Raw genomic sequence first — 21,089 nt, 5'->3', positions numbered from 1 at the left:
AAACCACCTGTGTGGCTGGCAGCAGAAAGCAACAGTGACACAGGTGAAACCTGATTCAGCATTTCTCTCCGGGTTGTGCTCTCCTCTTTGCCGCCCTGGAGTTCACATGAGGTCCCAAAGCAGTCACCGGCCCAGGACAGCAGAAGCGGAGGCGGTGGCTGCTCGATAATCCCCGCCCTGCAGCCCCGTCCCAGCCCCGTGCCTGCCCCGGCAGTCGGGGCGGAGCTTTCCCCAGGCTCCGCTGCTTCCGGACCCGGGCAGAGCCGAGCGTGGGGCACATCCATGGATTTGTCCTGTTGGCTTTGGAGTTTGAGTGATTATTTCATTTCTGTCACCCACGGTATCTCATGAGGAGCTTCACAACTTATGCACTGTGTGGAAAAGTACTTTAATTAAGTTCTGAACTCTGCTGCTTCATTTGACACTGCTCTGCTTTCTGAGCTGGAAGAGGTGGATAGCAACAGTTCCCTGTGCACCTTCCGTCAGTTCTCCCCTCTCCACCCTTTCAGCCTTCCTGGTACAGAAGTCCCATCGTGGTTAACAATCAATCACATAAAAGTCCTTATTCAGTCCTTGCTATGTTCTCTCACTTCTTTCTGCCTGCTCTTATGCTGTTTAGTCCTTTTTGGCAAAGGGGAAAATGGCACATGGGGTTCATTGGGAATTTTATGCAGTACCGTGGGCCATGGTGTCTTCCCTTTTTCCCCAAGACAATATTCTGTGTGATGTGGGGTGGTCTCTGACAGTGGTGAGCTCTGAGTTTTATGGTAAGACCTCTGACACTCCAGGGTTCCTCTCAGTGTGGCACTAGCAAGGGAGGAGATGACGATTTTGTGTGTGAGCTGAGGATTGTTCATCCCTCATGCAATGCCAGGCAGGTGAACTGAACACTGCTCATCTGCCACTTCTGCCTGTGGGGCTTGGGTCCATCTATAGCTCTTTCTTACTCTGAATAGCCTCAGTGGCCTTATAAACTTTGTGGCTTCTCTAAACAATGAGCTTTTTGGATTATTTAAAGACACTTGAAACAGGAAAGATTCCAACAGAGATCCCTTCAGAGCTTGCTGCTCAATCTGTCCTCACTAAGGGAAATGGCTCTTTTATTTGACATCACTTTGCTGATTATTTATCTGTGCAAACACCTGCCCACTTTATCACAGCCAAGTGCAGTTTCTCCAAGAGCTGTTGAGAGGGGCTGTTTGAGAACATAGTTTGTAAAACCTCCTGAATTGTATCAATTGGATTGTCTTTGTTCACATAGCAAGGAGCTGCTTTAGGTGGAGCACAGGAGGAATCAGAGGTGTGCAAAGATGCATTGGCTTAACAGGTCCTGTTTGTCTTTTCATGCAGTTTCTCTTCTGCTGGGGACTTGCAGTGCAGCTGTTTATATTATACTGTGTCAGGGCATATCCATGGGCAAGGAAAAATCTGCCATCTCTTGGATCCTTGACTTTTGAAACCATTATTTCAATGCCATCTGTTCTTATATGTTGTACCCCACAATCCCTTCGTGTGTTCTGGTACAGCATGAGAGTCACTGCCTGTGTGAGCTGGGTTGTGCCTTTCTTAGTGATAAATTTCAGAGGTGAAGAGGGAAGGATTTCCTTTGGTCCAGTTTAAGTACCACAGATAAGGGACTTCAGTCTTGGAGATAATTCCTGCATCACATGGCATGTGGTGCTTTTTCAAAGCTTTCATCCTTAGTGAATGTTGGCTGTAACTGCTGGCTGAAATGACTTTGTGAGGGGAGCTATGACCTCCTTATAGAGCTGAATGATGGCAAGGGGCTTCATATCTGAAAATGGATATTAAATATTTCTGCAGTGTGTCCTGGAGTCCAAGAGGGATCAGTCAGATCTGTACACTGGTGGGTAAAAGCTTTGCTTTGTGCCTGTTTGGATGATGTGTTACTTGTGTGTTCTGGTGACCGAGGACACGCATCTTGTAAGAAATGATGGGAGCTTATGGATGGATGGACAGTTTGTAGGTGATCGTGTTGGCTAAAGAATTTCTCTTTACATGGAAAGGGAAGAAGTCAGCTGTCAGAGTCCTCTCTGTAAATGGTTTTCTTCAGAATAGTTGAATTACTCTGTATTTCTCATTTATATTTGTGATCACATTTTTCAAATAATGCTGCTAAGAAGAACTGTGTACCTAAAAGGGACTCTATAAATAAGATTGTCTTACATAATGCATTTTTAGCTTAACAAATGAGTAACATCCATAACTTTTTTGGAAGTAGTTGTTGGAATAATAAATGAAACTATAAAAGAGCCTTAAATTATCTGTCATAATCAGGAGTTGTTTTTACCATTCTTTTTTATTTCAGAGGTGTTACATTTTGTTCTTGTTACACAGTTTAGCAAGATGGTTTGGTCTGTTGGGTCAGTTTACTTGGATTCTTTAATTTTTCCTGACTTTGATTCAGTGTGGCTGGAAAATAATTTACTCTTGAGATTTGGCTTCTATTGTGTTGATAATACCCATATGGATATTCACCAATCCTATGAATTGATTATAAAAATTGTCAAACAGAAGAGACTAACATAATTTAATGATTATTACAAAAGGAATTAGATTCAATACTGTTGTATTGAGAATGAAGGAGGAGTGTTACTTTTGTATGAGAATTAATTTTCTAATTGAGTATGGTCACCAAGATTGTATCTAGAGCTGATGGAATCAGTTGATTTCTGTTTTCTAATTTTTGCTTATTAAGTCTTTTTTTGAGTGAAGTAGACCTAAGACCTCAGAGCTTGGCTGAGTAAGAGCAGTTGAGTTGGTTTTCCTCCATGATTTAACTTTTCTATTGTCTACAACCAGGAACACCCACATGTCCTAGGATTAGTGTCTCTGTCATGAGATCCCTGGCATGTTCAGAAGAGATGAAAATGCTCTGGAAACTGGTTTTTAATATTATCATGCCTATATTAATACTTAAAATTATTAATGTATCTAAAATTACTCTCATAAATTAATATCTTATTACTGTATTAACACTTCTCCATTTTGTTTTCTGGTGTTTTCAAAGGTAGCTTTTTACCCAAGGTGTTTGAAATTCCCTTTTTTGAGACATAGATTAATTTTTTAGAGGTTTTGTTGGTTTGAACTAAAAAATCACAGTTTAATACAGGACTTTGTGGTATTGCAAATCAACTTGTATGTTCCTATTTTGGTAAAATTGCAAATTAGAAAAAAGAAAACATTTTCTGTGTTTAAAGGATCCAGCTTTGTAACATACTGAAGAGGCAAAAAAAAAAAAAAAAAAAAAAAAGCCTTTGGAGGTTTGATTATGTCCTGCCAGTTCATCATTTCAGTTGTCAGTGTTCCTGCTCTTTGGGAGAGGCTTTCAGTAGTTTTTCTTTGGTTGAAATCCATATTTATGATTTCGTCATGGGTGAAGAATGGATGCAGAATGCTGATGAGCTGAGGTTTTGTTGGATTATGCTGTCTGCATTATCCCAGTCTGGAGCCAGTTGTTGTGTTTCTCCCTCCTCTGATGTAAACAAGAATTTAAAGCCTCATTTAACTGACTGTGACTTCTGCTGGGCCATAAGAGCTGAGAGAGCAGTTGAGGCTTCTTGATGAAATTCTGAGTTCTTAACTCTTGGGATTAAGTCCTGCATTGAGTCTCACTGGGGAAATGCAAGCATTTGATGCCATTTGGTTCCCTTTAGATCTTTTTTTCACTCTTGTATTGGTCTCATCTGGGTGTTTGCCTCATCTGGGTGATGGGTGTAGTTCTTCCTTTCCCTTGCCCATTATGAAGGGTGTGCAAAGGGTTAAAATGCAGTTTTGTTTTGGTGGGAGTTTTGTCTCTGCATTTCTCATTATTTCTTAGAAATTCAAGGTTCAAGAGCCCTACCTTGTGGTGCATGGTGCAGCTGGCAGTCTTGGGTTCCGTGGTGTTCTTCAGCCTGTCTGCTTCCTGTGCAGTCAGAGGGGACTCAGGGCTTTGGCCTGGGAGGATCTTTAGGGAGGAGCTGCACTCAGCTGGTTGGAGCAGGGTGCTGGGAACGCCTGGGCTGTGGGTTTGATCCCTCTCTGGCCATTCCCTTGATTGGACTCAATGATCCTGGTGGGTCCCCCTCCATCACATGGGAGCCCCTTGACCACAGCTGGAGTGTTTGCATTCCAAGGGGAGTGAATGTTCTCCTGAACTGGAGAAGAGGATGGTGCCCCCAGGGGGTCACTGTTTGAGCTCGTGGAATCCCACTTGTAATGCTCCAGGGTGTGGAGGTGACAGGGGAGCCCTCCTGGCTGTGTGTTTACCTGGAGCAAGTTTTACTGGAGTGCTGCATTCAGTCTGTGCCTGGGGGAGTTTTTAATGCTGGGTCTGGGGGCAGGTAGGACCTGCCTGCAATTCACCCTTTGTTCTGACATCTCATGTTGAGGGAACTCCCCATGTCCATGTCCCTGAAGATTTGGATAAATATAGCTGAAGAATATATCATTATACACTTTAAAACGTCTTTTAAAAATAGAGTTTCATTTAGTGTTTTTATTTATTGTATCAATATTTTCTGAAACATTAAGATGGGTTCTTATTTTCCCTGCTTAATGAAAATTAAAGATACTTGGAAAAGTATAGGTGTGTTGTCATGTTAGATAGTGCTTATGAAAAGTACAGATTCTCATGGATTCTTTCATATGTCTGCTTAAATATAATCTATGGTATTGCAGGATTTTTGCAGTCTATTAGATGCACAGATTATATTTGAAATAGTTTCAACTTGGAGAAAAGTAATTGCTGGAGTTGATTTCCTGTTTTAATCTCTGCAATTTGGGCAGCCTGTTCCATTGATGGGTTGTGGAGTAGAGTAAGAATTGTGAGACAAGGAAATCTTTGTATGCAATATAAATCAGAGGCTGCTGATTAAACTGATTACAAGCCTTGCTTAATTTAAAAATCTTTTTAAAAGCTCAGCTTTTATGGTGTTGTTGAGCTTAATTTCCAATAAGGGCCGGAATAGGCACACCTGATCAGGAAAAGTTGGCTGACAGGTTTTCTGGGCAGCTATGTAAGAGCTATTTTTATACAGGGAGTGAGCTAAAGGGCTATGCTTAGAAGAAAATTCACACAAAGATCCAAGCCTCATATGTGTGTCTCTCTTTTCCCCACCCTCTAGTGATATGCAGCTTCCGAGGAACTGTTCCGCAAGGCTTGGTCCTGGAACTAGGTGAAACTGTCCAGATCCTGGAGAAATGTGAAGGTAAGTGTGATGTCCAAGAGGGAACCCCATTTCCCATGTAAGAATATCCCAATATCTTAATCTAGCAGGTTTTAATAAGTTCTTTGGAAATCATGATGCATCAAATCAAAGCACTTGAATAAAACCTACTCTGACCCACTTTCTGTAGGAAAGGCTGAGTGCTCTTGGCACTAATCCAGTCTGATAGGGGGTCAGTGTGTTTGAAGTTAACCATCTGTCCAGAAAATCTTGAACCCTGACCTGATTGTTGTATTGTAACTGGGTCTTACACTGAATTTTCATCATGTAAAGTACAGAATCAGTATCTTTTTTTTTACTGTATTTTCTCAGTGTTACTGTTATGCATTTTTATTAAGCATATCAGTTTAATTACTTAGAAACATCTGAACAGGTTGAAAATATTAGTTATTAAATAGATTAGCAATACCAGAAAAAAATGTAAAAAATATGGGTTTAGGGGGATTTTTTTGCATTCATTTTGATATGTGTTTTTGTACCTAAAGCAAAATGCCCTTGTAAATTTTATAGTTCTTATGTGGCTGGAGATGTCTGTGTGTGAATAAATCGAATGTCCTAATGCTCTGCTTTATTCACAATGAAGAATGTGATTGAAGGTGGATGTAAAAGGAGAATTATTCTTATCCTAACGTTCAAGCAAGTGTTGTAAAACATGTCTGGTGAAAATAGGTTGACGAGATACAGTAAGAGTACGTGTTTCACTGTAGTCTGAGGTGGAATAATGTAACCTTATTCCTGAAGTGCTGAACAAATTCAAAACCCAGATCCACAAATTTGAATTCCAAATTAACATTCCACAAAGTTGTAGATGTGGTTTTTTCTTTGTTCAGTTTAAAGTAATTTTTCATCTGCGCTGTTAATATTGCTTCCCAGACCTTCTGCAGGCTCTGCTTTGCCTCTCATGCCTAGAACTGTTTTTTGCTCTTGATGCTTTTTCTTGTACTCAGGTGTTTGTTTTCCCACTGACTTAACTCATCACAAAAAGTCACCTCTATGCTAATTTTTGTAGTAACATACATTTGTAAAAATTCTCTTGAATGAGAGCTTTGCACTGCAGTGGAGAAAATTGCCCACAAAGAAGCTTGCTGTAAACAATCCCATGCTGTTTTAAAAACCACAAATGCTGGGGTGGGCTAAGCTGTGCTCACACACTGAGGGCAGATTGTAATTATTCTACCAGGTCTTGTAAATTAGAACGTGGTGCAAGCTCAGGAAAAAAGTATCCCTTTGCTTAGGATGAGATAAAGCTAAGGGAATCAAGCACTGCATGTTGCTGAAAGCAGTCATGGTATTTTCCAGCCATTTCTGGGAAATTTTTAAAACTGGGAAATAAAAGCATGATCTCCAAGGAGCAGGTTTTTCATGGAAAAGCAAGTGGATAATCCAACTTGTCTTTACAGTGTTAAAATAATTAGGCTTTGAATATTTCCTTTGCTGGTAGTTTTGAGAATGATTCCTCAAAAGCAATTCATGCCAGTCTTCAAATTGCTGAGAAAGGAGGTCCTCAGACAGGATTTTCCTGGATGGAAGATGATTTGTACAGAATTTTTTTGGATTTGCAGTTTAAGCCCTCCATCCTGTCATTTTGGTTGAGGTGCCTTTACCATGGACTTTGTGTATAAAAAGATAGATTAATTTTGATAATAACATCTGGAACTCCACACTATGAAACTCATCTGAATATTCAGATGGTCTGTGCTGCAGCTCTTGCATGTGTGAATTATGCAAAAAAGCACACTCAATGTGCAAAGCAGACTCCTAAAAGAGGAAAAAAAAAGCAGTTGCTTTTTAAGCATTCTTGTCGAAGTCGTTGTTTAACAGGGTCCTCTACTTCTGCCTTCTTTGCTGGGGATTCTTTGCTGGGGATTCTTTTGTGTAGACAGACTGGATAAAATAATATTAACCCACACAAAATAAGGGTCACTGCTGTGAGAGTCACTGCAGATCCATTGCTGTTTCAGCTTCACTTCTTGAATAGTTTATGCATAATTGTCTGCAGCAGGGATTTTTCTGTCTGGGTTGAAAAGATTCATATACACAAACTTTTAGTGATGTGAGCTAAGATTTCAGAGACTCGCTAGAGAATTCAAGGCTGACAAAGATTCAAAGAGTAGCTATACTTGTGAATGTGCTTATTTTTAATCATAATAACTTACTGAATAACTGTATTTGTATTATAAAAGAGCAAGTGCTCTTCTGTAGTGATTGGTGTAAGAAGCAGTCCCTGCTTTTAGAGCAATTGAATGAAAGAGGAGGGAATTTCCTATTTCGAGATTCTGGGTACCACTGCAGCTAAGTTTTATAGATATTTGCAGAGTACAGAAACAAATGTAGGTGCATACACACACACCCACACCCACATGCATGTATTTATCTCTAAGGTTAATAAATATAAATATAACTACCAACTGGTAACATGTTAAAAAGTATTGTGATTGTGTATGCATTTTTAAATGAAACAGTGAAATAGAGGTAACTTTTTTGTTTGGATCTTGTTAACATGCTTGAAATTGGAACTTTTGGATTTCCCCAAATTTGCCTGCTCCTCTGTGTGCCTTCATACTAGACCACAAATATCTGAATCACTGCTTTTTAACCCTTCCTAGATCTGACAAAGAACCTGCCCACTGTTCCAGTAAATAAACTCATGGACCTGGTGCCTGTCTTTCCTCTACAGGCACAAAGGCTCCACGTGTGTTTCCATCAAACACACACCATGTGTAAAGCACGAGGTGTTCCAGGGAGGTTTTGTAGTTACTGCTTTCACAGAGGACTCTCAGACCCTCCACTGGCCTTACTCAAATGTTAGAAATGTTCATCAAGACACCACTTGGACCTGTGCTTGTCATTCACAGCTTTCTCTGAGCCCTTCCACTATGATCTTGGCACTCAGGGAGAGCTGAAACACCGAGTGGAGTTCTCTGCCCAGAGGGGCATTAGTGGGCCACTGGAAATGCTGAGAGATGGAGCTTTCTTTTGTCAAGTGGCAAAGTATGAGCACACCCCTTGTTTGAAATGTACATTTGGACTGTGCATTCTGAAGAACATTCTGTCTTTCAAGTCACATGGCCATTGCCCTGCCACAGGCAGTGGCTGTCAGTAACTAGTGGCATTCAGACTAAATTTAAAATGTCTGTGCTGTCCATTTGTTTTTATTGCTAGAGGGCAATTTTCTTTAGATTAAAAATGCTGTAACTTCAGTAACTGTAATTATTACCTTGAGAGTTTTGTATATTCACTGAAGAATGGAAACACCAGCTGATGCCTGAAGCACCAGTTAAAAGAATATTATCTTACCCATGCAAATTCTGCTAGCCACACAAGTATTTATCCACCTGGTTTTCATGTATGTACATTAATAATTGTGTTTTTAAACCATGCAGAAAACGTATTTAAAGGTAATTCCAGCAGTGATGGCATGGTCAAAATAAGTGTTTCTGGTATTTGGAACACTTAAGCAGCAGATATAACTTGCAATTAGGGTTTTAAAAAAAATTCTTGATGAATTTAATGTGATTGAGAAGTGATGCCTTTGCCATGCCTCCAAGTTGTGCCATACAGATGAGGGAGGAGTCCCACTGCAGGCTGTCAGTGCTGTGGGAGCCCTGCAGGTTTCCTCCCATCTGAGGCAGAGCTCACCTGTGGCTGCCTGGGCCAAAGTGACTCCTTCCAGTCATTTGTTCTTGGCCTGAGGAAGATGTCTCCAGTGAGATACCCATTCTCCTGTTGGTTTCCCCCCCACCCTTTCCATTCTTTTTCCCTCTTTGCATTTTGTGGGATGTGCCCATGGAAGTGAAGCCTCTCTGGCTCACTCCTCTGCTGTGGCAGATCTTGCCCAGTTCTTGAAAGTCGCCTTTCAGAGCCCAGAGTGGCTTCTGACAGCCCTGTGGCCACAGTAAAACACATCCCATGTCTCTTTGCCTTCTGGATGGTAATGATGCAGCCCTGGCAGCATGATCAGCCTGTTCCTGTGGCTCTGCTGGCCCCAGGCTGCCCCTGACGTGGTGCAGGCAGGCAGGGCCGGGGATTCTGCTGCTGCTGCCCGGCGAGTGCGGAGCAGCCGGCTCGGGACAGAGCGCTCCAGCCTGTGGGAGTGCGGAGCAGCCGGGGCTCGGGACAGAGCGCTCCAGCCTGTGGGAGTGCGGAGCAGCCGGGGCTCGGGACAGAGCGCTCCAGCCTGTGGGAGTGCGGAGCAGCCGGCCCGGGACAGAGCGCTCCAGCCTTTGGGAGTGCGGAGCAGCCGGGGCCCGGGACAGAGCGCTCCAGCCTGTGGGAGTGCGGAGCAGCCGGCCCGGGACAGAGCGCTCCAGCCTGTGGGAGTGCGGAGCAGCCGGCCCGGGACAGAGCGCTCCAGCCTTTGGGAGTGCGGAGCAGCCGGGGCTCAGGACAGAGTGCTCCAGCCTGTGGGAGTGCGGAGCAGCCGGGGCTCAGGACAGAGTGCTCCAGCCTGTGGGAGTGCGGAGCAGCCGGGGCTCGGGACAGAGCGCTCCAGCCTTTGGGAGTGCGGAGCAGCCGGGGCTCGGGACAGAGCGCTCCAGCCTGTGGGAGTGCGGAGCAGCCGGGGCTCGGGACAGAGCGCTCCAGCCTGTGGGAGTGCGGAGCAGCCGGGGCTCGGGACAGAGCGCTCCAGCCTTTGGGAGTGCGGAGCAGCCGGGGCTCAGGACAGAGTGCTCCAGCCTGTGGGAGTGCGGAGCAGCCGGCCCGGGACAGAGCGCTCCAGCCTGTGGGAGTGCGGAGCAGCCGGGGCTCGGGACAGAGCGCTCCAGCCTTTGGGAGTGCGGAGCAGCCGGGGCTCGGGACAGAGCGCTCCAGCCTTTGGGAGTGCGGAGCAGCCGGGGCTCAGGACAGAGTGCTCCAGCCTGTGGGAGTGCGGAGCAGCCGGGGCTCGGGACAGAGCGCTCCAGCCTGTGGGAGTGCGGAGCAGCCGGCCCGGGACAGAGCGCTCCAGCCTTTGGGAGTGCGGAGCAGCCGGGGCTCAGGACAGAGCGCTCCAGCCTTTGGGAGTGCGGAGCAGCCGGGGCTCGGGACAGAGCGCTCCAGCCTTTGGGAGTGCGGAGCAGCCGGCCCGGGACAGAGCGCTCCAGCCTTTGGGAAGCTTTCACTGAGCGCTGCTCCTGTCCCTCTCCTGGGTCACTTTGGGTGCCTTCAGCTCTGCAGGGCAGGTGACATGCAGATAACAAGGTAAAAGCAATTGGTTATTGGCTTGTATATGCAAAAGACAGCTTTGCTCCGGGTGTGAGGGTTACTCACATTACTGCCAAGTACATTTATTTTTGTAGGACAAAGAATGCTCGAGTTCCTGTAGCAGACTCTACTAGCAGTACTTTATTTAAGGACAAATTTTAGCTTTAGGATTTACCTTAAATACTGATATAATTTAATTTTAGAATTTTGTTTGTCAAGAAATTACATGCAGAATTTCTTTTTTCCTACTGTCTGCAGCTCAGTAACTCTGATACTTGAGCTTTATTTTTCTGAAAAGTAGATCAATATCTTTCAATTAGGGCCCTTTTGCTTTTTTGTAACTGAGTCCTCTAAAGGGGTGAGCTGTTTCCATGTGACAGACCTCTTGTGGATTAAGTGGAAATCTGAAAAAGGTTATGAGATGGCTTTTAGAAAGAATATCTGGTTTCATTCAACACACTTTCAAGTAAAGATCAAAAAATCACTGGTAGCTCTTCCAGTCACTGGAATGAAGAGGTTGAGATGTGCAGGACTGCCCCAGAGCTACTTTTGTAACTTAACTAGGGCTGCACTGTTGCTGAGACTCCTGAGTGTGACACACCTTTGGAAAGAGGAGTTTTCAGTCTTTGTCCAACAGTTTGCAGATTCTCTAATGTGGCTTCAAGTTCCCCCAGTGGATTTCCACAGGTACAGGTAGTTTTAGAGGGGCATTTCTGACAGACTAATTCTTGGTTTTCTTGTACCAAATGAATGTGTGGTGTGGAATATCCCTTTGGCTGATTCAGGTCAGCCATCTCAGCTATGTCCCCACCCAGCTTCACTGCAGGCATGATCATTGTTTCACATTCATTTAGTCACAAAATTCTTGTCACTTTATAGCTGTTTTTCTCCTTCTTGATTTTAAATCTCGTCTTCACCATTTCTGTGAAGTCAGTACCCTCTCAAGACCACTTGTCACTAAATGCATGCCATAACTCTGAAATATTAGCAGTTTTTATTTGCAGTGCAGTGACACCTAAAGCTGTTGGGCAGTGTTGTGTCTGACCAGGGAGTGCAAGTTGGGGTCACAATTAGATGAAGCACCTGCCTTGGCTTGATGACTATTGTCATTAAATCCTCCAAAACAAATGCTCTTTAAGATAAATGATTACATCAATATTAATGTGTTTAAGACTAATTCCAGAATGCAGGTTTAGTTCATTTTAGAAAATAATGTAATGCAGATGCAATTTTCTAAATGTGCCTTTAAAAAAAAGCATTGTACCTTTTCCCATAGCTTTTACTGTGTGATACAGAATGAGTTGTGCATTTTACAGTGAGGGGCTTTCAGCCTCTGCTGAGCTCTGACTGTCTCTTGCTTGCACAGAGTTGAAGGAAACTCAAAATAGAGAGTGGTGACTTAAAAAAAATTGCACTACATTAAAAAAGATAAAAATAAAAGAACAAGTAAGATCTGGAGAGCACAATTTATAAGAGTAAAGGAAATTGAGGAACTTCTCAAATATATGAAGAAAACTACAAGAGTAAAGTCAACAAAATATTTTCCATGATGTCCAATAGAAAAAAAAGTCCAATATTTAAATAGAACCAAAGAAAGTTCAGGTTGTAAGGGGATATGCCAGATTTCCAAGTACTATACCAAAATTTCACATTACCTGCAGTTTTACCGGCCACTGTTGATCTGTAAAAGAAGTTTCTTCTAAAAAATTGCCTGTGCAACACCACTACTTTCAAACTGGTCTGTGTGGAGTGGCAGAAATAGAGTTTCCTTGGAATTTGGTGCAGCAATACCTTGGAATTTGGGTTTTACAGATGTGTGGATAATTTTCCTCAGACAAGGAGTGCAGTGTTTTTCAGCCCTGGTAATAAATGATTGGATGCTGTTTAAACCAGACTGAATGTGAGGAGAGATTTAGAGACATGGCTTGGTTGAGCTGGGTGATTTCTCAGGGTCCTTCCTTGCCTGTTTTTCACAACTGTGTAAGCACAGAGCTTGTAAACTTTGAAAATTTGTTTGGAATGAACAAAAGCTTCAGAATTGAGCTAGGTTTTTGTTTACTACCCTGCAGATCTAGAATATTGATGGTCATCCCCTTTACTGGGTTTTGTTTTTTTACTGGTCTGTTCACAAACTTGGATAAAACCACTTTTTTTCCCCATTTACCAAGAAGTTTGTCATTCTGTTTGCCTTAGAGCTTAAATGTCTGGTTATTTCTGAGGTACAGACTGTATTTAATATTAGTAACAGTGAATCACAGGATAAATGCATTTATTTATTCTGTGACCTTAAAAATATGCAGCATCTGTTGCTCAAAAGCAGGTGTGGGCACAGTTGTGTGGAGTTCTAGAAATCACTCATGTTAAGGATCTGCATGTGTTGTTTGTGCATTTATGTTTATATTGATATGATTGCCCTAAAGTTTGATCAACTAAAATGAATTCAAAACAACAGTAGTTTATTTTTGAGATATAAACAATGATGTCATAGGAAAACAAATCTTTGTGTTATGTCCTATCTTCATGAGAAGTTTGTGTAATGAAAAAGATGGATTTTAACTTTTACATTTTTTCTCTACTGAGGTTTGCAATTGTCTTGAATTCATCAGTTATTTTACTTCATATTGACTTAGATTCCCTTTTTAAAACAAAATAAAAATTCAAGACTATCAGGCTGTCTTTAAAGCAAATTCAAGGCCTTCTTCCCCACATCTGATCCTCTCAATGAGACTCTTATTATAATTCAGCCAAATCTGAAGTCATTTTTCTGAGAGACAAAATACCCAGTTACTTTGTTCTGTTCTTCTCTATTCTCCATAGCAAATTACTGGCAGGTTCTGCCAGTGCAATTTAAAATAAGGCAGGGAAAAAGACAGTAAGTAGGAAGTCAGTGGGAAAATGAGAGGGTTTTTGATGGGCTTGAGCTGATGTGAAGTGTTGGCTGTGTGCAGGTGAGGGCTGTGCCTGCCTGGCACTGGCTGCAGCTCTAATCACACCTGGGGGCTGAGCTTGGCTTGGGCCTGGCCAGGTTTGCCCAGGACTTTGGGGTGGCTGGGCAGGGCCAGGCCCCTCCCTGGTCCAGACAGGCACCAGTGTCCCTGCAGGCCTGGGGCTGCTCCAGGGTGTGCTGCTTTCCCACTCCTCACCTGGGGAGGAGTTCAGCCCCTTTATTCCCAGCTGAGTCTTGCAGTGACACCACTGTCACCTGTGAGGAGCAGCAGGAACTGAGTTCTTCTGTTTAACTTGCAGCTTGAGCAGCTTTGTGTTTTACTTCTCATTTATTGTGCTGTCTGGAGCTGTTTCCTGATGGGGAATACAAGAACAATAATGGGGTGTGTAAATTAGACCCTAAAGCCTCTTCTCTACTCGGGCATGTGTAAGACCAGACACATGCAAAGAATTTATATTTGTTTAAAGCCCATCAGAAATGTATGATAATGGCTTTTACAGGTTTCTGAAGTCTGGAGATTTTGTCAAGATAAGCACTGCAACAAGACCCATGTGCCAGCCTGGAAGAGAAGTGTTCAGTGCAGGCTCTTCCCTGAGTGCTGAATGAATCTTTGCCACAGTGCCTAAGGATTATTAGTAGGAGAATAGCTAATCTGCTTTTATTCCTGCTGGGAAGAAACAAGAGCATTGCTGCTTGTTAAGGGTTTGTCATTATTGCAGAGCAAAATTAAAGGAATTTTTACAAAAAGCCCTAACAAAAAAATATTGTAAAAATTTCACCTATGTGAGGCACAGCTGTTTTTTTAGATGATCTCAGTAACTGCATAGTTGTAGTCAGTTTGCTTCTGTGTAAAGACAGCAGTGCCACAAATATTATAATGTGTTTCATCTGGTTTCAGGTTGGTACAGAGGTGTTTCCATTAAGAAGCCCAGTGTCAAGGTAAGCATGAATACATTTGTTAATCTAATGGCAGATTAAATCTATTTTACTGTTGCAATCCAGTAAACTTTTAATTTTTCTTCTCTAAATTTTTTCCTGTGGGAGGATTTGATTTTTTTTAAATTGAGTGATACTCATTAATCACTCAAAGGATCAGAAACCTTCCTGACATGTAACATGCAATTTTTTCAACATTTATAAATCTCATCCAGTTTGATCCTCTCCACCCTACTCCCCGAAGAAAAGCATAGGTGGGTGATATTGCATTGCTTAAATGCAGCATTTTAAAGAACATTTAATAAATTGAATTATTAATCTAAAACAACTTTGAAAAAAGTCTGTTGAAAAAGGATTTTGTAAGTTGTTGGGGGTGGTCTCAGATTTTTTCCATTTAACCATTGGTTAAATTTGATTTGGTTATTTGCCATTTTTTTCCATTGTTTTTGCTCTTGGAGAACTTTTTTGACTGTTCTGGTATGATTGTGTTTGTGAGGATATCTAAGTTTTTTTAAATGTTTGTATCCAAACACGCCAATAGGTGCTTCTATATGAGCTTTATTTATTTCTGTTGGTTTAAATATTGCTTGTATTTAAAGATTCCTCATGTTTACCTAATACCTATGTATTATGGAATATAAAATTACCTGTATACATTGACATGACTACAGGAGTCTTTTAATGAAATGTCTGCAGTCATTGTGTGTGTTGGTACTTCTGCCTGTGTGTATGTTCAGTTTTGATAGGAGAGCCCTTCAAAGCTTCCCTGGTTTCTTAGATACCAGAAATAAGCAGCATTAACTAGAACTGAACCAAACCAGGAAGTGAAGTAGCATTTCTTTTCTTCCTGATTTTCATGTGGCTGAAAGCAAGCCCATTTACTGATTTCCTGAGGAAGCCATTCCTCTCAGATTCAGCTTTTTTCCTTCTATAATTTTAGTCTTGCCTATGAACAAAAAGAAATTTTCCTTAGCATTTGGAATCCTAGGTACTTAATATTCCTTTCAACCTGCCTCGCCCCCCACCCCAAAAATTTTTCTTTTGAAATGGTTTTAAAGCTCTAAAAAGTGCAAGCCCACACTTGGTTGCTGACATTTTTGTCAGTGGCTGTCAGCTGTTTTTAATCCAAAGATTTCCAATGCTGCTTCTGTATTTCCCACTGAAGTGCAGCTTGTGTTCTTTCACACTGACAGACTTTGCTCTTAGGATTTGGGGCTGTGTGCTTTAGGGAGAATGTGGAACACTGGGAAAAGGTTGGATTAAATTCCCTTTTCCCCATGTCTCAACATACAAGAGCACACTGGCACAGGCAAGGGCAGAGTGCAGCTCTCATGGGAGCAGCCAAAGACAAATAACTGGAGGTGTCCCAAGTGGGTTTGACCAGCTTTTCCTTGGAAAGGGAGAAAAACTGACAGCCCCAGAGTATGCAAGTAATAGAACACTTCTGTCCTTGGGGGTTCAATGCAAATTTGATGGTGGGCTTTTAGTTTTTGTTTAATTTGTCTTTTTAAGCCTCTGTCTGTGTCACCCCCAGTCAGCATCAGCCTGCTCGGGGAGCTGCAGGTGCTGTGCTGCAAACTGCAGAAGAGCCACTTCTCTGGTCTTGCCAGGTGGAGGTTTGGTCCAGTGTGGTGTCCTGGTCTAAGGCAGATAAAACAGCCAATTTTTACTAATCTCAATGTAGAGTCTTGACTGGCAGCTTTGACACAATGGTTGTTTGGGGGGATTCTTAATAGATATATTGGCAGTTATTTATTGTGGCTGAGGTTACCAATGCTGAAAACTGTAAATGTATTTTTCTAATGGACTGAATTTTTTCTCTTGCAGGGGATTTTTCCTGCAAATTATATTCACTTGAAAAAGGCAATTGTCAGTAACAGAGGGTGAGTATTTTTCCTTCCTTTTCAGCAGCTACAGTGCTTTTTATCTAGAAGGGAAACAAAGAAATAATTATTGAAACTTACAGAGATGTTTCAGTTCATTGTATCATTTTTGTGTATGAGGGCTTGAGAATTAAATGTAATTCTACAGAGTTGGGAGGTGGCTTGTTTGTTTTTAATATAGCAAGAATCAGGTCTGATGGTTACTCTTGTTTGCTTTGGCTCATAAAATTGTAACTTTAGAGGTTTCATCTGAAACACATTCACTTAAAGAACTCTTCTTATATTCTTCCATTTCTGCTTGTTCTCTCACTGGCAAAATACTGTATTTTCCTATTTGTTGTGGAGGCACCAGTCAGTAGAGAGCCCATCTCATTTACCTACAGATTTTCAGAGTCATAGCTGTGTTACCTTGAATGTTTTCCAAAGGATCCAGCCCTCCCCACCTCACCCAAAGAGTGACTGAAGTGCACTGTTGAAAGCTTCTGCCCTTCTCTTTGTTAGTATTCATGTGTTGCTGGCAGTGGGTTTACTTCAGATAATGGGAATAACAACACTGGTGGAAATGTCATGTCAGGGAAGTTACTGACTGGGGGCTCTGGAACCTGCAAAGTTTCCTGTGAGATTGACTGAGACTCCTGAAATCAATATCTTGTGTTTTCACTGCTGCTTTTACTTGCATATTCCAGATAAAGGCTGCTGTGGGGAGATTTATAATTGCAGTGTTTCAGACAGTGACCTGAGGCAACAAATTAAATGTGGAAGATAAAATGTATTAAATGGCTCTTAGTGAACTACCTGTAGAAAAACAGGTGACTTCTGATTGTCTTGAATTGTAGATTTGTTCCCAAAGGGCCTCAGTAAGGGCAGCTGTAATAGTGATGCTTCATCATTTTGGGGTGTAATAAAATGCTATATATTGCATAGAATAACCACTCCTAATGTGCACTCCCCTTAGGGGAAGGAGCAGTTCCCTGTGATGTGTAGTTAATTAGTCCTTGATGTTAGTTTAGAGTTTGTGAAGGGCAACCAGTTCAGGTACTTATTAGGAAAGCTGATATACTGTTTAAAAGTATCAAAGCCTCATGCACCAATTGACACAACAGAATGTAATGCAGTTCTGAACCAGAGGGGCATGGTTATTTCAGGTTTTGTTTGAAAATTCTTTATTTCAGAATATATTTCAAGCGCCATTATAAGCACTTGTGAAATAACAGAGCAAGTGTTGAAGCTGGCAGGCAGCTGAACACCACACAGCCCTGCTCACTGTCCCTGCCCTCCCAAACATCCCTAGAGATTTACAGGGACTGTCCCCAGGGCTGGAGCAGCCCTGCTGTGAGCACAGGCTGGCCAGCCTGGAGAGGAGATGACACTGCACAGAGCTGCTTTTGGCCTTGCAGTATCTAAAAGGGGCTTGTAAGATGATGGGGAGAGGGCCTTTGGCAGGGTCTGGAGAGTCAGCCAGGGGATGATGGGTTTACATTTAAGGAAGACATTTTAGGATGTGGACAGTGAAACCTTGGCATAGTTTGCCCAGGGAAGTGGGGGCTGCCCCATCCCTGGAAGTGTTCAAGGCCAGGCTGGGTGGGGTTTGGAGCAGCTGGGACAGTGGAAGGTGTCCCTGCCCATGGCAGGGGGTGGAATGAGATGAGCTTTGAAGTCTCTTTCAGTCCAAGCCACTCTTGTGATTCTCCTTTAATGGTTTTGGAAAATCTTTAGCACAAAGGAACAAGTTTTATTCTTTTGATTAGAGGATAGATCCCCCAGATTTCATCTGCAGTGTTGAAAAAGCTTTCTGGATAGGACATGTTAGTAGACAGCAGGTATTTTGGGTGGTTTTGATATTGGCTAACATTATTGAAGGGGGGAAAATGGGGTGGACTGGCTTAAGGAAGGGACCCAAATTGTGAAGGACCTCACTTTACAGGCAAGTTTAATTTAACGTGCTGTAGTAATGAAAACTTTTCATTGACCTTGCTTAGAGTGAAAGTATGTCTTTTGAACAGGTAACCAGGAAATGCTTCACAGAAGCTTAATCTTGTGGAATGTAATGGAGGAACAGTAGCTGTGACTCTGGACTTGCTTCAGTTTTACAACAGACAAAATGATCCCCTTGAGATATTCTCCTTGTGTTCAACAAATTCAAGTTCTGGAATTCTACAAATTATGGCACTTTTTACTGTCACATATCTTTTTCTACCTTTTTCAGAGTACATTTCCTAATTTCCCCCCTGTTTTTCTGCAGGCAATATGAAACAGTTGTTCCTCTTGAAGATTCTGTGGTGACTGAAGTCACAGCGACGCTGCAGGAATGGGCCGTGCTCTGGAAACAGCTGTATGTGGTAAGAGCACTGCTCCTCTCCTTGTGTGCACATCTCTAATACCCTGGGAGGAATCTTGCCTGCCTTTGTGCTTTCAAAATCCATCAGAATCAATATCAGAATTGTTGGATTCCTTGTATTTAATGGGGGCTCCCCAACTGCAGAATAATGGATCAGGTGAAAGTCACATGTACTACTCTGGAACTTTCTGCAGTTCTGAAATTCTACCTTCAGATCTGAAAATTTCATTGTTATAAAAAAAGGCAACAATTTTCAAGTGCTATTAAGTATGTAAGAAATAATATAATACAATACTTTTGCAAATCCCATCAAAGACTTCAAAAATTATTCAGCACAGTTTGTAAGTAGTTGTTTTAGTGTCTAGAGTCTGAAAGGAGAACTCAAACTATGGGAGGTTTTGTACAATTGTTCCTCCCTAAATTAGAAGTAGACACTAGGGTGGGTGTGTTGAGTTTTATACATATCTTTTTTATAAAATTTTCAGTTGCTGCCACATAATGTCTCCTGCTTTCATCCCTCTTCTTTTCTTACGTTTTAATAGCCAAAGCCCATGACACAGCAGATAAAAAATTTGAGCATTTGAAGGTATTTTTTCCTGGCTTTTATTTTGTCTTTTTTAGCTTAGTAATTGCAAGCCTTAACTGTGGGATAAGGATCAAGAACTGTAGGTGGTCTAAGCTTGCATTTCCTTCCTGTCCTTCCTTTAGAGAAATACCTCTACCTAGAGCTGCAGGAGCTTTGTTTCTTCATTTAAACCTGCAGTGACAACAGTTACATGTCTAGGAAACCAACCCAGGAATGGTCCAGTGGAGTGAGTCCAATGCATCTCCAGCATAACCAGCTGTGTTCTGTGCTTCAAAAAGCAATCAACTCTTAGGAAATCATAACTGGGCCCAATTCTTCTGTGGGGTCAGATGTCCCTGCAGGTATTCTCTTGGGAAGGAGCATCTGATCTTGTGCAGGAGGGGCATGGAACATGGTCTATATCATGTTTTCTACCACTCTTTACACCTAGTTGTAGGGATATAGAATATAAGAAAATAGTGTAGAAAGTAATCTTACCCCTAAGGAGCTGCAGCTGGGCCAATTATCAAAGATTAGGAGCAGGCCTGACTTTACCAGGCCACAGCTGTGAGCAATGAGCAGAAGATGCTATAAAAGAGTGGGGTGGGTGGGTGAGAAGGGAACTGGAGTCAGTGGCTGCTTTGTGAAGAAGAAAGAGTCAGTGCTGTGAGGAGCTGCCCACAAGAAACACCAAGCAGGTATGGAACTTGTGTGATAAGGAGACAACAGTATGGAACCCTTGCAATGAGATGACAGCACCTAGTAATCCTCCTTTTTCCTTTGTGTATACATACCTCTCTGGGTATGGGAATAAAGTGATCTTTTCTCTTTTCCTCCTGTAAGATTTTTTTTCTCCCTCTCTCCCCAGTGTCAGCTGAAGATGACAACAGTAATATTGGCAGTGGTACTAAATTGGAAAAAGGGGAATCATTTTACCTACAAATGAGCTAAGCTTCCTTTCTACTAAAGTATTTCTTTTTTATTGTTAACACCAGTTCCTTGAGGGGAAGGAGAGAGAAAGCTCTAGCTATAAACTTTCATTTAGTGATTTTTCTTTCTGGGATTGCTTTCTATTGTAGCTCATTATATTTCTTATAACATTGCACAAAACATTATTGTATTCTTAAATAACAGGGGAAAGAATTTACAGTTCTCATAGAACTTTGGAAGGAGGCATCTGCCCCATGACGAAATTGGCAGAGCTTCTGAGTGAAAACCACATTGTTTTGTGTTGTGGGGGTTTTTTCCCCCAAACCTTCTAAAAATTAAGAATTCTAATATAGAAATAATCACAGAATTGTTTAGATTGGAAGAGACTTCTTGAGATCATCAGCTGCCTTCTCAAGCAAGACCAGGCTGACAGGACTGCACCAGCCAGGTTTTGAGTTCCTTCTGAATGGAGGCTCCTCAGCCTCCCTGGGCCAAGCTGCCAGTGTTGGAGCACCTTCAGTGATTTCTTATCTCCACTGATACAGTGTCACAGCTTCTCTGGCAGAACAATTGGCACCATTGTTAAGTGGGTAACTGACATTTGTCCCATCTGTGGGCTGTACATTGGAAGCCTGAGGAAATGCACTGAGGTGCCTGTGGCAGAGCTGGGACTAGAATTTTATCCTTGGTGTTCAGGCTGGAAGCTATGTAAGGACATACCTTAAAATATATTGAAAGACTAAATGGAAATCCTTGTTTGTTGTTGGATCAGCACCAGCAGAAATTTTTATTATTCCCAAACTGTAATAAGAATCATCTAAGAAATGTAATTAATGTTATTTATCATGCTGCTGTGCCTAGTCAGCTTTGTGGAAATGTTTCTTCCTGTAGGGGAAATTCAAGTGCTGGTTGTTGCACAGACACCCTCAGTAGGTCAGTGCCTGCAAAGGGCCCTTCACTGGTCAGTGAGGCTGCCAAGCAATGTGAGCAGCCTCTCTGAACATCCCTAAATAGGCTCCAATGTTCTTCTCATGGTTTTTGGGGAACTCCCTACCTGGATTGTGGTTTGAAAGAC

The 21,089-nt window shown here is 42.2% G+C and overlaps 1 protein-coding gene across 13 annotated transcripts in view; it reads left to right on the top strand.

Annotated features, from left to right (window-relative positions):
* The window catches only part of DOCK3 (dedicator of cytokinesis 3), a 186,478-nt gene that overhangs the window by 14,066 nt on the left and 151,323 nt on the right, over positions 1 to 21,089 (top strand). For all 13 annotated transcript variants that reach the window (XM_077184554.1, XM_077184553.1, XM_077184550.1 and 10 more), the window contains exons 2-5: positions 5,130 to 5,213; positions 14,261 to 14,301; positions 16,126 to 16,181; positions 18,424 to 18,520. In XM_077184554.1, coding sequence (XP_077040669.1) covers positions 5,130 to 5,213; positions 14,261 to 14,301; positions 16,126 to 16,181; positions 18,424 to 18,520 — 278 coding nt within the window. The remainder of the gene's footprint in view (positions 1 to 5,129; positions 5,214 to 14,260; positions 14,302 to 16,125; positions 16,182 to 18,423; positions 18,521 to 21,089) is intronic.

This window comes from Agelaius phoeniceus, chromosome 11 (assembly GCF_051311805.1).
Source record: "Agelaius phoeniceus isolate bAgePho1 chromosome 11, bAgePho1.hap1, whole genome shotgun sequence".
In the NCBI taxonomy this organism is placed as follows: Eukaryota; Metazoa; Chordata; class Aves; order Passeriformes; family Icteridae; genus Agelaius; species Agelaius phoeniceus.
This window is presented reverse-complemented; position numbering and strand designations above follow the sequence as displayed.